Source organism: Euprymna scolopes, chromosome 23 (genome assembly GCF_053919585.1).
Source record: "Euprymna scolopes isolate OS-2025 chromosome 23, ASM5391958v1, whole genome shotgun sequence".
In the NCBI taxonomy this organism is placed as follows: Eukaryota; Metazoa; Mollusca; class Cephalopoda; order Sepiida; family Sepiolidae; genus Euprymna; species Euprymna scolopes.
Window position 1 is genome coordinate 59,757,428 of NC_136504.1, and position 18,498 is coordinate 59,775,925.

The 18,498-nt window shown below is 32.1% G+C and overlaps 1 protein-coding gene across 1 annotated transcript in view; it reads right to left on the reverse strand.

The window, feature by feature from the left end:
- The window catches only part of LOC145245621 (uncharacterized), a 128,984-nt gene that overhangs the window by 59,547 nt on the left and 50,939 nt on the right, over nt 1-18,498 (reverse strand). The window contains exons 8-10 of the mRNA XM_080107188.1: nt 17,860-17,967; nt 13,886-13,993; nt 2,324-2,431 (exon numbers count right to left, since the gene is read on the reverse strand). Coding sequence (XP_079963314.1) covers nt 2,324-2,431; nt 13,886-13,993; nt 17,860-17,967 — 324 coding nt within the window. The remainder of the gene's footprint in view (nt 1-2,323; nt 2,432-13,885; nt 13,994-17,859; nt 17,968-18,498) is intronic.

Genomic DNA, 18,498 nt, shown 5'->3' on the forward strand with positions numbered 1-18,498 from the left:
AACCAGTTTAGGAACAGAATACTAAACAAAGCTCCCACCCATGTTAAAAATGAGTTGTTTTTTTTAACAATAACGTTACTATATAGGAACCCATTCTTAACATGAAGAGAGGTAGTTTTGTCAACTTTCCTTCTATCAAAGAATGTTCATACGTTTTGTCGCTATAAAAATTTGGTCGGTTATTATAGTAAGTTGGTGCAAAAATAATGTTGTTTTTGACATTCAACAAGTCAAAAACGACATTATTTTTGCACCAACCTAATACTAATTTGCTTTATCGTTAAAAGAAAACAAGATACATATAATAATATTAATTTGTAGATTAATAACCTTAGCTAAATCTTCCTACCAAAGTGTGAGAGTCTACTTTTTAAAATGATTACATGTGAACACCTTAAAATACACTTAAGGGGGGAAAACAGTATTTTTCGAACTTATGGTGGAAGATCGGTTTCGTATATAAATTTAACGTAAAATAGTCATCATTTTCAAGCCATTCTAAATATCTTAATACTCACAGTAAGTCGGACTGGAATAGTCGTAAAACCATACGTAATCGCTTAAAAAATGTATATTCCCTCCTATTCAAAAATAATTCCACAGAATTTATCTGCCATAGAAAAATATTTTTGATTAACTGCTCTAAAACGCTATAATCTCTCCGAAAAAGGAACCCATTTTAAGTTAAAATTACGCGAGAAACATATCCTTCATTCTAAATTCTTAAATAAGTCGTTTTGTATTTAATCTTTTTAAATAATCTATAATATAAATCTCACCTGTCTGTTTAAATGTATGTATGTATGCATACATGCATGCATGTATGTATGTATGTATGTATGTATGTATGTCTGCCTACAACTTTCGACAGAGGCGACGGATTTCCACGAAATCGGTATCGTTTTGAAGAATTGATTATATAATGCTATAAATTGAATTAGAAAATTCTTAATGCTGCAATATTTTAAGTTATAAATTTATTATATTTTTTACTAGAATAACTTGCCTTTTCATTTTCCAGTTTTAACAACTAGTCCTTTACTTTTCCATGGTTAAGCTTAAACATATTATTTTCATGCTCGCATTTTTCCATTGTAATCCATGATTTTTCTAGGCTTCCAACAAATTTACTTGTTCTTTGTTTAATTTCAGTCTTATTTTTTTGCCTCTATAAACATAACATATACATATGTAATAACAATGTACGGCACTCGTCTGCTTTCAATAAAATCCTCCCTATTATCTCCCTTTCATTCTTTCTTTTTCACTTGTTACTTATCTTTTCGCGACAACGGTGAATTAGTAGTAACAGTAGTCACTGAAGCGACGTAGTTGCTATGGAAACCAGTCATAAAAAAACGTCGCTCACCTCCTTACGTTTTATTTTTACGATTTTGAACACCAATAAATTCATCATAACTTTTGTTTTATTGAATGAAAATAAAAAAAACTTTTTTCACAATATAGCTGAGAAGGTGATCTATAAACTGTAATAATTGTTTGAAATTAGGCCTAAAAATGAGTTAGCGGTGAAGCTTTAAAGCAGTTCTAAATGACTAAAATGGCCACTTAACTATATGTTCAAACACGGTAGTGTTTGAATGACACACGAACAGAAAAAAAGGTGCTAATGCACTTACTGATCCGCGCTATTTTTTAAATCGTATTTCCAAGTTTAATTAAAGTTTTATGTTTTTTTTTATTCAGTTGTAAGGTTAAAGTATAGAATAGGTACAAAACGCCCTTCCCTCCCCATGTTAAGAATGGCTTTTTAAATAATGACGTTATTATTTCAGCACGGATCAATAAGTGCACTAGTGCCGAAAAAAAATAATTGGGATGAGTAAAAAAAATTCCACCACTGCAATTTTTCGAGAAACCATTCGATTATAAGGATCGATTTACCGCCTATTTAGAAGAAAGTGGGTGTTCATTTTATGTTAAATTATATAGGAAAAGTGATCCCCAATATTTCTCATATTTATCTGAAACAGCTTATGTTTACTCAACCAACGTGACAGTAAGTAAAACACACACACACACACACACACACACACACTAAAAACAGTAGCCAAAGCAAGTTTAATAGTACACATGAAACGCCGGAATGAAAAAGTTTTCGGCATCATTTGCAACGAAAAAAAAAACAACTTTAAAAAAAAGTTTTAAGCATTCATGCTTCTTCATATAAATGTTAGCAACAACACCGTTAAACAATGAAACCAGAACTCATACAACGCGCCATGCTTGTATTATTCAACTGACCAATGAATTAGAATAAATATTATTTAAATAATGTAGTCGAGATTTAAACAATACTCACGTTCGCATCTTCGTCCATAGTAACTCCGCCTACAATAACATACGTATGAACGTCCACGTACTCTGCATGTACCGCCATTTAAACAGGTGCCAAACCTGCAAACACGATCTGAATAAAACGAGCGATGTTTTAATATTTCGATGAATAACGAAAATTCTAAATACTCTTATAAACAGATAAAAGCACGGCTATTCTGAATATGTCATCTAGATTTATCAAAGGATTGTTCGACTATATGTGACGTTTGTTGACGTCATCTATATATATAAAAGCGAAAATGTGTGTGTTTGTGTATTTCTGTGTTTGTATGTCCCGCAAAAACTGACTGAGGGGACGAATTTTCACGAGGTCGGTATCATTTTGAAGCTCGACATCTTGGACTACAAATATCGAAAAATTGGCCCCAAACATTAATTTCTTCACCCTAAACTAGCAATTTTTGTACACGGTGGGGTACCCAAAAACCGTCCTCTCATAAGATGGCTCTACGCATGCGCAAATGACGTCGGCACAGATTATTTTAAACACTAGCGGGGGGTAGTACCCGGCGTAGCCCGGGTATTTGGAGGTATGTGTGTGTGTGTGTGTGTGTGTGTGTGTGTGTGTGTGTGTGTGTGTGTGTGTTGTGGAGGGAAGGTAGATCAAAACAACCCTGTTTAAAAAAAAAAAAACGTTGGCCAGGTATTTGGAGGTGTAAAAGAAAAAAAGTTTTAGTAGAAAGGTAGGCTTGAACTCCGAACCTTTGACGTGGAGGTGGAAAGGAAATGGAAAAAACCTGCGACCTAACCATCTCGACCACGGGAATAGATGAATTGATAAGTGTGTTAAGTTGACGTTTATAAAGCGAAATTAACAGGTGCGAGAAAGTTGCGTGATGTTTGACCTAGTTTTGAGCTGGAAGCCAGTTTCTGTTTTCCCCGCTACGCGGCGATCAAAAAATATCTCGAAAATAGCTTGTAAAAGTTGGGTAAATTAAAGATAGCTGCGACCAGAATTCCTTAGTCGTAGATATTCTTTAGACAGCATATAAAAAGTTTTAATAAGGAGCGAGCCAACCGAGAATCACGACAAAAAAAGCCTTTTGTAGACATACACAAAAAGCGAACACATACATACATACATACATACACACATTTTCGCTTTTATATATATAGATTAAAAAAACGATCTAATTTCGTCAACGTCCTCTTAGTTCAGTTCATTAGAGCGCGTCGTCATTATCTAAAGTTTGTGAGTTCGAATCGTGGTGTGAGATGTCTTTTTTTTTTTCGATTTTTAAAGGTTTAATATTGAAACAGGGTTATTTAAGCCATTTTTCATATTCGTTGTGTTTTTTGTTTTTATTTTTTTATTTTTCAGCTTTTTTAAAGAAGTTTTAACGTTTGTTTTTCTGTTTTTATTCCATCACATTCGCGTTTTCTTTTTTTTGTTTTTGTTTTTCCAATTTTAAGAAATTTTAACATGCTTCGTTTGCCTTACGTTAGTTTTTTTTCTTTCGATTTTTTAAGTTTTAACATTTTTTATAATAGTTAAACAGAGTGATTACTTCGCTTATTCTTTTGTTTTGATTTACCCCTCTCCCCGCCCGAGCACACACACACACACACACACACCTCTAAACATCCAGGCAACGCCGGGTGCCCCCCCCCGCTAGTGTATAATAGATCTACAAATCGCCATTTTTTTTTCTATTGACGTTAAACTCAATTTTCGTGATGTTTTCACTATAGGGTATTTATTCAACAATCATTTATGTTTTTCTCGGAAGTACATTAAAAAAAACCCAGCAAAAACGTGCTTTATTTTAAATTTGGACAAAAACGTAACGCATTATTTTTTACTGAAAGATAAAACATATTAGACATAAAGACAGCAATCGAAATGAGACTGTCTCATTCGCCATCCTATCCATATATAGCAAGCTAACCATTTGTTTTCATTTTAAAGAATGTATATACAGTTAATTTATATGTACGGTGTAAGGGAACCAACACGTTGTAACCTCAGTCGCAAAGTGGACAAAGAATAAAAAAGAACTTTCTCTTTTTTCTTGTACAACGACATTTATTTCCTCATTCTCTCGTCACTGCTGTGACGTCCCTCACCTGATCCTCTTCTCGAGCATCATTCACGATTCTCACATGATTTCGAACGTGCTATCCATCTCTAACGTGATCACTTTTTAAAGTCTTTATTTTCCCTACAAGTGACCTCATTTCGCATGCGCGCGTCCGCGCTATGTTACATATAGAAGAAAATACATTTTTTTTTACACGGTGGTCACCACTTATCAAGGCCCGGAAGCCACTCAGGGATAAGGGTTATTGAATGTACAGTACGTTAGTGTGAAGATTTGATGAAGTGTTTACTTAAGGGGGCGGTTCATTAGGAATTTGTTAACGTTAGACTTGAAGACATCCAAGTTGTAGTTCGGTGGGAAACAGGCAGACGAAACAGAGTTCCACAGGCGTGCAGTTCTAAGAAAGAAGCATTGTTCATGGAATCCACGTTTTGATTTAGGCACAGATAAAGAGTGGGGGAAATATTTCAAAGTGGATTCAGCTAGACGGGTGTTTTCGTGAAAGATTGGCGAGGGAGGACCAGAGATTGGAGTTCAGACGAGCACCTGCCATGGGAATAACGATAAAACACGGATAGGCTCGCAACGTCTCTTCTGTGGGAGAGAGGTTGCAGGGTAGAGAAAAGGGCATCCGCCACTAAGCCACGAAGTCTATTTTGTACTCTGTCAAGGCAGGATAGGCTGTTTTTAGCAGCTCCTGCCCAGATAATCTTATATTAAAATAATCTATGGACATACTTAGCTTTTATATAGATAGAGAATTGCATCAGTAGTGAGATATCTTCTGGAGCGGTAGAAGGATCCCACCATCTTTCCAGCGACCTTGGCAACAGACTTGATGTACGTGTTCCATTTCAGATCAGGAGTAAAGGACAACCCCAGAAGCTTGTCAAAACACGGGGCTTCTTCTAGACGAGAGCCATCCATTTCAATTGATTCCAGATGGGGATCAGAGCGTTGATGATGTAAACATAGGAGTTTGGTTTTAGATGCATTAAAGGTAACCAGCGACGACTTCCCCCACTGAACCACACGCTCGAGATCAGAGGAGAGAGAATCAGAGAGAACTTTGTCATTTACAGCCTTTGATGTGTTGCCGTAGATGGTCGTGTCATCAGCATAGATGTCAACGAATGATTTAAGTATGCGTTTAGGGAGGTCATTGATGTAGATCAGGAAGAGAGTTGGGCCTAGGATTGACCCCTGAGGGACTCCAGCATTTATATTGCAGGCCTCCGATTTTTGTCCATCTACCACTACTCTTCTGAGCCTATCGGAGATAAATGATTTAATGATTGAGAAAACATTTCCAGTTATACCGTAGCTGGAAATCTTGTGAAGTAGGCCCTTATGCCATACCTTGTCGAAGGCCTTTGATATGTCAAGAGCAATTGCCCTAGAAAGGAAGCCTTTGTCAAGAGATTCACTAATCCTGTGAGATATAACCGTTAGCACATCTGCGCTAGATCTTGCAGAACGGAAACCATATTGTGTGTCACTAAGAAGATTGTTTCTGCTGAGGTGGTTTACTATTTCTCTATTTAATATGGATTCCAGCAACTTACTCATAACACACAGGAGGCTTATTGGTCTGTACTGAGAGGGAGATGACTTACCACCTGAATTCTTAAATGCAGGGCATGCTGATGAGGTTTTCCAGGGAATCGGAAAGCACTTCTCCTTAAGGCAACGCTTAAACAGTTTCGTAAGTATGGGAGCAAGTTCTGGTTGAAGCTTTTTTAACACTATAATTGGGATGCCGTCAGGGCCAGTTGCTTTACTGGAATCAAGGTTCTTGATTAGCTTGGCGACCTCATGCACAGATATTTGTATGTTACCTATCGTGTTCTGTGTTATAGGAGGAAATATGGGGAGTTGCTGGCCAATGCAGAAGTGTGACACATAAACACGGACAAACTTAAAGTAAGACATATCAAGACCCTAGAATCATACACTACACTACACTTTTATAATATACTATATATGGTGCTGTATGATTCCGGGGGCCTCATATACAGGTAGAATAAGTTTTGCAGTTTCCACATTTTAATAATATATTTTTCTCTTTTTTTTTATATGACATTCTTACTTTTCAACAGTGTATTCCGCGGGAGGTAGCATATAGCATAATATATCGGGAAAAATTTCCTTCCTTAGACGTCTCCAACTTTAAAGTGCAAGTATTTAATTAAACATAGTTTTGGAAATTATCTTGAAATATATAAATAAAAATATATCTACAATAAAATAATGATGTTGCAATATTTCTTTTTTTTATTAAATCATTTCAACTTGAATATGTAAATAAAACAGCATATTTGTGAATCGATTATTAATGAAACAATTCCGTTCACATTTTATTTGCAATAGGGGATTGCAAACGACCCGATAACCTTACGGTATTTTCCATTGCATACGGCAAGTTACTTATACAAAATGCAATTTTTGTCGACACTTTTGAACCCTCGTCAATGATAAAATCAGCAAGATACCCTGGACACGAAGCAGTGTCAGCAGAGAATCGCAAACAATCAAAATATGCTTGTCTTTGTGTTTCAACTGATCGTCATGAAGACGAATGGAGCGATAGGCTCTACCACGCACAACTTTCTCAACAGCCTTGATCTATTAATAACGCGCTACACTGAGGTTCATCGTGCTTTACGAGCACTTGTCCATCGCCACTATTCGTGGAAAAGCATTGCGCCTGATCTTGGTCTACCATGCAAGCAGGGTATCGAATGAAACTTCCTGATATTTGCATATTGGTTTCGAAAAAGGACATTTTATTAATAAGTTATTATTTGCCTTTCATTAATCAATAAAACCACGAAAATAGATTATACTTTAATATTTGCAATGTCAAATTCAAAACAAAATAGTGATAGAAACCTATCCAATAAATGTTACCGCGACATTTAATGAGTGGGTTTCTATCACTATTAAAAACACTTATTTTTCACTTATCATCAAGCCATTGCCAAGACATAGGACATATCACGCGAGCATTTTTTTCTTCTGTTCGTGTAACGATATACACTACTTGTTTTACGAACCAAATAAACAGTTTACATTAAATAAAACCACCTAAAACATATCCAGGTAGGTAGAAGAGTAACTAACCTTGCCTTTCGTAACATTTATTTGTTATATATTTATTTTTTGACATTTTTTTTTAATCTCTGTGGATTCTAAACACACCCGATTTTTTTTACTGTCTTTTAGTTTTTAAAAAGAATTTAACTTATTAAAATTTAAAATCGTATTTAAAAAAATAACATTGTATTAATATTAATTATTTATCAAATAAATCGATAAATGAGTTTTTTTTTATTATTATTACAGCTTTCTCCTCTTTAACTGTATGTTGGTTAGTGTGTAAAAACCACATATCTTTGAAGGAAGACCGATGGAAAATGTTTTTTTTAACCCCGAAACAAATGATTTTAATGAGATTTCTTCTCAGCCTGTTGTCGTAATAGTAAATTAAATTTTTCATTCAGTTATTGATGACATATTTTTAGTTAATTTTCACTAATTTTAAAGAACTTTTAGCCCCAATCGTGAGTTTAGATATTATTTTACTCTTTTTTCTTAGTTTAAAAATATATATTTTATTAGGTATGCGAACTTCATTTTTGCCCTGATGACATACAATTATTTATTGTTGTTTGTTTTAATTAAAAAAATCATCGTTGGATTTTAAGTTGATTGTTTGACAATTGTTTATTGCCTAAATTCATGTTTCATATTTTGCAACATTTGATTGTTTTTCTCTTCAAGCATGCGTAATTTTACATGCATATTTTAAAAATTTATATCGAATAAAATTCAGGTTTACTATAAATCGAATCGTACTTCTTTTTTCTTCTTTTAAATGGACTTATAAGTAAGTAATGAACGTCTTTAAAACAACGAAATCTTTAATTACGTTTCACGCATAAACACAAAACTTTTCCGGTTTGAATTCTTTTTTAAAATTAATGAATAAGTTTCAGTACAAATCGTCGTGTTCCTTATTTCTCTCTTTTTTAAATGCAATTTTTAAGTTTTCTAATGTTTTTTGTAAACATTTTTGATTCATTATCGACAGATTAACTTTTAGACAGATCTTGCATGCTCGAACGTCAGCAATGACGTTATTTTTCAGCTTACGGGCCTTAATGACATATGAAGAAGGTCACAATCTGGGTCATTATAATTTTTCAGCAGTTTTCATCATTGTTATCCGTTGTATCTTCCCAGCAGTCCCTCTGATTTCAATATCTCTTATTCTTTCCTTAAAGATTTTCGATATTGTTCCTAGTGATCCTACTATTATTGGTGTTAGCTTTCTTTATCTTCCATATCATTTTCAGCTCTATGGTCAGCTCTGTTTATTTGTCCTACTTCTCTGTCTCCTTGATATTCATTTTGTGGTCTGTTGGAACGGCAAAATCTACGACCTGGCAAGACTTTTCCTTCTTGTTAACTATAATGACATCCGGTCTTCTTGTTTGGATGAGTTTATCTGTTTGTATATGCATGCATGTCAGACAAAAAAGACGGAGTACTGCTGCCACGTCTTGGCTGGAGCTGCTAAAAACAGCCTATCCTGCCTTGACAGAGTACAAAAAGTGCTCGTCCGAGCTCAAATCTCTGGCCCCCTCGCCAATCTCTCACGATAAACACGCGTCTAGCTAACACCACTGTTAGTAATTTTCCCCACTCTTTATCTGTGCCTAAATCAAAACGTAGATTCCATGAACAAAGCTTCTTTCTAAGAAGTGCACGCCTGTGGAATTATCTTCCGTTTGCCTGTTTCCCACCTGACTACAACTTGGATGTCTTCGTCCAACATAAACAAATTCCTGATGAATCGCCCCTTAAGTAAAACACTTTATCAAATCTCCAATACAAACTATTACTACGACACTATCCCATTGATTACTGTACACGCAATAACCCTTATCCCCGAGTGGCTTCCGGGCCTTGATGTAAAAAAAATGTCCCATAGGATTTTGTGACTTCTGTTTTCCAGTACTGCTGCCGGTTTGTGCTTGTACCATTTGTCTGGGCGTTCAAGATGCAGTTTTCTGCATACTTTTCATGTTTACTGCCTTCTCTACTTGATCGTGTCTTTTTTTATTATTATTTTTGTGCTAGTTTGCTTATTATGATCATGACACCCAGATTCTGTGTCTCACGTTGCGTATAATTTAGTTAATGCATAGTTCATGTTGCGGTGTTTGTGACAACAGCAAGGCCAGAATTTTTTTACCTATGGTTCTATCACAGGGATTGAGTTTACCTCCCATCTTGATGTGAGGTAATATGGATTATAACATATATATAAGACATGAACAGATATACAACACACACACATACACACACATACACTAAGTATAAGTTCTGATGAGTTCTTTTAAGAAATGTTGGTATATACGTCCCTCTCCCAATAGAATTGGTCCTGGATATGACCTTAAACTATATCCGATGGTGAGGCCCCAACTGGTGGGCTTTGGGGAGTGTGGAGCGCCCTTTAATTACCATTGCTCCCAGATCCACTCTGACCCCGACTGGTAGTACCTGTTAGGGTCCCAACTATGGGTCAAATAAAAAAACAAAAAACAAATATACTCTATTAAAAAAATTGTTCTTCAAAATCACTGGATTCGGCATTAAATAACCTGAAAAGGGTTGATATGCCGTAAAACAAAAACAACCAACCAACCAACCAAATAGAATTCATACTTTTAATTATAGTCATTTTAATTATTACTTTAATTATAGTCATTTTAATTATTACTTTAATTATAGTCATTTTAATTATTACTTTAAAATTTAGGGCTATTTCGTTGGATCATTAAAATAATCATTTTCTATGAAAAGAAATAAGACCTGATTCGTTTAAGCGACGGCTACTTTGGTAATTTGGTTCTTCCTAGAGCATCTTAACTCATCACTTTTTACAATGTGGAATTTAACCGAACAGGGATAAACTAAATACTGAGAGGGGTTTGTCTTCTTTTTCGCATCGATTAGTTTCGTTTCAATGATTTCAAGTAATGGATAGAGAATTAAATAGCAACGTTCTGATACATAGTAAGGTTCTGATACATAGTAATGATACAAATTCAAATGTTACTTGAAACCTACTGCTTTTAAAAATACACTAGTGTTAAGAATTCTTTACTGTTTTGTTTGAAACCTGCCTTATTCTAGGGAAAGTTTAGAATATTAGCAACGTTTTTCTCCACATGAAAATAAAAAAATTTTTTTTTTAAATTGAGTAATTACTTTGCCGTCCATGATAATTTAAACATGTATAAGCTGATTATTTAAAAATTAATATTGTGTTGGACTTTTACGTACACGGTGTCATAAATATCTAACCAAAACAGTGAAAAGAATTTTAGTATTAATTCTTATCAGATTTTCCACATGTATGCGAACAAAAGAATTAAACATTACAAACAAAAATATAACAATATTTTAAAAAAATATATATAACGATCTGACAAGCAAGCAATAAAACAAAAAACAAAAACAAATAAAAACCAAAATAATAACAAGTAAATGATAACAAGACATACCAACAATTACAAAAAATATTACAAGTAAACAATAAAAAATATTAAAAAGTAAAGAAAAGAAAATAATAAGTGAATAAAACAAGTAAATAATAAAATAAATTTACAATAATCAAACAATAAAACAAAAAATAAAACAATAGTTTCACAAGTGAACAATAAAATAATTTAACAAGTGAACAATGAAATGATTTCACAAGTGAACGATAAAATGATTTCACAAGTGAACAATAAAATGATTTCACAATTGAACAATAAAATGATTTCACAAGTGAACAATAAAATGATTTCACAAGTGAACAATAAAATGATTTCACAAGTGAACAATGAAATGATTTCACAAATGAACAATAAAATAATTTCACAAGTGAACAATAAAATAATTTCACAAGTGAACAATAAAATGATTTCACAAGTGAACAATAAAATGATTTCACAAGTGAACAATAAAATAATTTCACAAGTGAACAATGAAATGATTTCACAAGTGAACAATAAAATAATTTCACAAGTAAACAATAAAATAATTTCACAAGTGAACAATAAAATAATTTCACAAGTGAACAATAAAATGATTTCACAAGTGAACAATAAAATGATTTCACAAGTGAACAATAAAATGATTTCACAAGTGAACAATAAAATAATTTCACAAGTGAACAAAAAATAATTTCACAAGTGAACAATAAAATAATTTCACAAGTGAACAATAAAATAATTTCACAAGTGAACAATAAAATAATTTCACAAGTGAACAATAAAATGATTTCACAAGTAAACAATAAAATAATTTCACAAGTAAACAATAAAATAATTTCACAAGTGAACAATAAAATAATTTCACAAGTGAACAATGAAATAATTTCACAAGTAAACAATAAAATAATTTCACAAGTGAACAATAAAATAATTTCACAAGTAAACAATAAAATAATTTTACAAGTGAATAATGAATTGATTTCACAAGTAAACAATAAAATAATTTCACAAGTGAACAATAAAATGATTTCACAAGTGAACAATAAAATAATTTCACAAGTGAATAATGAAATGATTTCACAAGTGAACAATGAAATAATTTCACAAGTAAACAATAAAATAATTTCACAAGTGAATAATAAAATGATTTCACAAGTGAACAATAAAATAATTTCACAAGTAAACAATAAAATAATTTCACAAGTGAATAATGAAATGATTTCACAAGTGAACAATAAAATAATTTCACAAGTGAACAATAAAATAATTTCACAAGTGAACAATGAAATAATTTCACAACTAAACAATAAAATAATTTCACAAGTGAACAATAAAATGATTTCACAAGTGAACAATAAAATAATTTTACAAGTGAATAATGAAATGATTTCACAAGTAAACAATAAAATAATTTCACAAGTAAACAATAAAATGATTTCACAAGTAAACAATAAAATGATTTCACAAGTGAACAATAAAATAATTTCACAAGTAAACAATAAAATAATTTCACAAGTGAACAATAAAATAATTTTACAAGTGAATAATGAAATGATTTCACAAGTAAACAATAAAATGATTTCACAAGTAAACAATACAATAATTTCACAAGTGAACAATAAAATAATTTCACAAGTAAACAATAAAATGATTTCACAAGTGAACAATAAAATAATTTCACAAGTAAACAATAAAATAATTTCACAAGTGAACAATAAAATAATTTCACAAGTAAGCAATAAAATAATTTCACAAGTAAACAAAATAATTTCACAAGTGAACAATAAAATAATTTCACGAGTAAACAATAAAATAATTTCACGAGTAAACAATAAAATAATTTCACAAGTAAGCAATAAAATAATTTCACAAGTAAACAATAAAATAATTTCACAAGTAAACAATAAAATAATTTCACAAGTAAACAATAAAGTAATTTCACAAGTAAACAAACAATAAAATAATTTCACAAGTAAACAATAAAATAATTTCACAAGTAAGCAATAATATAATTTCATAAGTAAACAAAATAATTTCACAAGTAAACAATAAAATAATTTCACAAGTAAACAATAAAATAATTTCACAAGTGAACAATAAAGTAATTTCACAAGTAAACAAACAATAAAATAATTTCACAAGTAAACAAAATAATTTCACAAGTAAACAATAAAATAATTTCACAAGTAAACAATAAAATATTCAAAAAATCAAACAATAAAATAATGCAGAATATCCCACTTGAAAGAAACTCGATCTCGCTAATCTTTCTCTTATAGACCAACTGACACCACAAGACAAAATTAAATTATTTTTCCAACAAGATGGCGCAACATGCCACACGATTCACAGATCACTGACAGGAGTTCATGACATGTTTACGAACGAGAGAATAATAAGCAAAAGGTTATGGCCACCATGAACAAAAGGGTTATGCAAATAATCGTCGCAATCTAAACCAATTAAAGAAGAATAATGCTATCAGGAGAATCACCACAGAAGATCTACAGGCAGTACCTGTAAACGTTTTTAAACGCGCCCAGAAATACATAGATGTCAACGGGGAGCACTTCCAGCATCTTTTTTTTAACACTACAGGTAATTAAAACTATGAAAGAGTGTTCGTCCTTTCTACTACATTTTATGCGCTACTTTTAAGTGGGACACCTTGTATTAGAAGTAAAAAAAACAGTAATCAGCAAAGCAGTATTACATATAAGCAATAAAAATAAAACAATACTGCAAGCAAACAATAAAACACCATAACAATGTAACGAGTCAAAATTAACACAATATTACGTGCAAACAATGTTGCAAGTAATCAACAAAACCAGCATCAATACAACAATGTGTCTTTGTAGCATTCAACTTACAAATTGATTAAAATAAATATAAGTCACATAATGTAACTGTGATTTGAACAATACTTACATTGGCATCTTAGTCCAGTGTAGCCCGCCACACAGTAGCATCTGTATGATGCCAAATGTCGTGTACATGTGCCGCCATTAAAACAACGGTAAAACCTGCAATCAGTACCTGAAAAAAAAATCATAAGTGCTGTTTGGATATTTACATGAGATTCCTTAATCAATATTTAAATTATATAGAAAAAAAGGCAAGCATGAAAAGTAATATGGTTAAGATTAAACTTAGAAAAGTAAAAGTACTAGTTGTTAAAACTGGAAAAGAAAAAGAAAAGATATTCTTGTAAAAAACATAACTTTATAACTTAAAATATTGCAACATTAAGCATTTTATTTAGAAATTCACTTAACATTATTCTTAATTATATGGTGAAAAGATGGTTCTCCCAAGTGTTCCAGATATTGGTGTGCTGTCTTTCACGCCGCAAAATCGCCTGTACACCCACGCAAGATTATGCTTTATATCTGGTGGACAGGTCGTCAAGTAGTTCATCATTAACTACTACTAACAGGGCAAATGATCACCGGAGATCTTTACTCACAGAAATTGAAACGCGTGCAAGAGACATTTCGCCAGAAGAGCAAGCACTGACGAATCGTAGAGGAGTGCTTTTTCTCCATGGCAGCACTAAGCTGTATGTCGCGCCCGTGGTTGAGGATACCATACAGCAATTTAGGTTGGAGACTTTGTGCCATCCAGCTTATTAGCCTGGCCTTGCGCCATCCGATTGCCACTTCTTACACTCCCGAGATAATCATCTTCGTAGGAAATCCTTCATCAATAAAGTAGACTTGCGACAAAACTTTAACGGACGTTTTTGCGTCCAAACTTTCCAAGTTCTTCCGCAACAGGATTAAACAGCTGGAGACGTTGGTAAAAGATGCTGGATGTTGATGACGATTACTTCGAAAGCTAACTCTAAATTACACATACTGTGAAGCGTTTTCATTTTCTTTCTTTTAAAATGAACTTTTATTTTTGGTATATCTTTAAATTGATTTCTGAAATAACTTTAAATATTATACCGGCGTTGTTCTTGTGGCATATTAAAAAAAACAAACTAATAAGCTCAAATTGTTAATTCAACAACTACGATTTTAATCATCCTACAACAACTGTTTCCGACTCGTTCAAATAGATGGCTTAATCACAATTTAAGAACATTAGAAGAGATATAAAATAGTTTTGTCTATAGTCAAGATTGTCATGTTCTTTTTTACTTCCGGTTTTTATTTGTTTGGCTGAATAATTAGACATGGCCCAGCAATCAAGAAAACCATTCCTAACGCAGCGAAGTTGGGAGGAGTTAACGTTATTTGAGAGGAAGGTAATTATTAATCAGAATGGAACATATCTTGATTGTCCATGTCTTCCAAGTAAAAAATAAACAAACAATTTTGACGATAACCGAATTTTTGCTTCTCCTGATTCAAACTTCTAAAACGTTGTATTTTATTGTTACTTGATGAGTTTATTTGTATCCCTTCTCTTTGGCGGGTAGCAGAAAGAAACATATATGCTTGGATCGAATTTTAAAATTTTAAAACATTTTGAAAGAAACATGCATAATTTTGAGTTGCTTTTTTGTGTTAATATAATTTGAACATAATAACCGCATACACATGTCTCAGTTTCCTTCCGTTTTTACTTCATTTTTTTAAATGAATTTTAACGTTACTTTTAATACCAGGCAACGCCGGGTACATATTCTAGTTTTAATTATAACACGGCTAATCTTGCCGCATGACTTTTAACTGATAGAACTTAAATTTCAAATTAAATTGCTCGTTTTAATATACACGAATATATTTAGTAATTTGATGTGTTATTTTTCCTCTATGTTTATGTGAAATCATCGAAGGAAGAAAAGTAAAGATTTACTTTGCAGAATAAAATAAGGAATTGATATTTCCGCCTTATCTAATTAAACTACTTAATTATATATATTAGATTATTCAGCTGTTGTTTCGATCTAATTTCTGAACCGATGGAACTTGAATTGGACAAAACTACTGTGATAGGAGATAGATTCAATATTATCAGAGAGCACTGTAGAATGAAATATATGAGAAACCATTTTTGAAACGAAATTCAAATTTCAGTAAACGAAACTGATATAAAAAATATTTCGGACAAATCAAGCCTTCATCAATAAGTTATAGGCATTTTTTTCCTTTATTATTTTTTGTCATCTATAATGGTGAACGCCGAATATAGCTATTCTCTTCTGGTGTCAAATGAAGACGGCTTTTAATGTTTTGAGTTTGTGCAGAGAGAACATTACCGACGTGTGTAATAGATTCAATAATTTTACACCAGAAATTACAGTAAAATGAAAACTATAAAGAATCTTTTTGAAAACTAAATTCTGTGCTAGAAGATTATTTTTAATAAATTAAAACAATATGAACTAATTGTTTCGGCCAACTTAAGCCTTCATCAATAAGTAATTTTTTAAATACCTGCAATCAGTACCCAAAAAAGAAAACAAACAAAAAAAAAGACCGAAACATGGACATTATTTTAGTATTAAAAATATATTCCTTTTATCAATATTTCAACGAATAAGCAAAATCTAAATCCTGGAACGAACAAGAAATAAGATGGGGCATTCTTAGAATATTGGCTAAAGGTCAGGTCCATTAGAGGTGACGTCAGCAAACGTCACGTTTATTAAATCCAACAATCATCATTTTGTAGTTGTATGATAATTTAAACGTCTTTTTTAAATATTAAAAAAAGCATTCTGGTATTCCCATATTCCTCGAATACAATTAGAATGCCCCATTGAATTTAAATGGAATGCACTTTTATGTTTAAAATCTAGTGTATTATGTTAGAATTAGTTGGTGGTTAGAAATGAATCAAGAAGTGGTGGTGGTGTAGAAATAATTATACCTGTCAAGGAAGTAACACGGTGACGTGAAGTGAGAGTACTTAATGGATAGAGAGTGAAACTGTCTGGTACATTTTTTTAGGAATACGTATTTGGGAGAGGCAGTTTGTTTGGAATAAATAAAATAATTTTAAAATGGGGATGAAATGTATACATAGTTGCGCGAAACACACTTTATGAAATACTGTAACTGATGAATGGAAAGATTTGATTAAGAAATGTTCGCTTGTTTTCATATTGAAAATGTAAATTTATGGAAGTCTCTGGCCCATTTTATTAATATAGTAAATCAAATTTATGGTTTTGTTCAAATATTAAATGCAATTATGAGAATGGACCGAAGATTCACGTATTTTTACGAAAAATAAATATTAGTTTAGTGATTAACTACACTCGAAAGGGAACATTATATTAGTAAATTCATTTACAAGCTATTCATTTTTACATGATAAGTGTTTATTTAAAATGTGGTTTAAAAATCAAGTTCGTAACATATAAATCGAACATATGTTAACAATAATGTAACAATACGATATCCAGCGATAATTACTGTTTTTTTTTTTTAATATTAAAAAGCTGAATTTGTAGATGAAACAAAATATATTCCGAGTTGATTAATCACATAACAATTCACTTTACATCTTTCAAATTAATATTTTTGAAATTATTCGAATGTGTATGAAAAACTAAAACTAAAACAGTATCGAAAGAAAACGATACATAGTACATGTTCACACGGGACCCACACGTTGTATGCAGTCTACGTCGCAAAGGAACATAAGACAAGTAATAACTCGGTTTCTGTATTTTTGTTACATCGACACTTATTTCCTCATTCTCCCATCACGCGTGACTTCCCGTTACGGGTGTAACGTCACTCACGTCTCAAACGTGATCGACTCTCCTTTTTATAGTCGTCTTTTTTCTTTACCGTTACGTCATTTCGCATACGACTCGGTATTTGTGTGTTACAAAAGAAAAAGATGACAACACAACGAAACAGACTGAAATTATTCAAAATTAAAATGGAATAAAATAAGTGTTAGTTAAATAATGTAATTGAATTTTCAATAAAACTTACGTCCGCATCGCGGACCAGTATAACCTCGTCGGCAAATGCACTTATATGAGCGTCCAAATGATCTGCAAATGCCGCCATTAAAACAGCGTAAAAATCTGCAATCAATAACTGAAAGAAAAAAAAACAACAACAACATCATAACAATTTTTTTAATATAATTTTTTTTTTATAATCAATATTTCAACGAATAAGTTCCATGACTAAGAAAAAGTTTAAACACTAACAAACAGTGAACAAGTACGAATACTATTGAGATGCCATTTATATTTATTAAAGACAAATGTCAACGTTCACAATAGGGATCCACAAAATATTCAACAACTAAGGGAGTTCTGCAAAGAAGAATAGCGCAAAATACCGGCAAATCTTTGGAAAACATGTGTGCAACTATAGAAAGCGACTGGAAGCTGTTGAACGCAACCAAATATTAAGTCAATGTATCCAACACTTTTGCGTTTGTGAATTTATATTTTTCCTTAAATATAAACAGTCTAAACTTTGATTTTGTAATTACTACCCCGAATATTAGTTAGAATAGTAATAGGAATATACTGACCAAATGTTTGGTAAAATCTTAAACCTTAATTCGAGTTATGAATAAAAAATAATGTATCCAATACTTTTGCGTGGCATTGTATA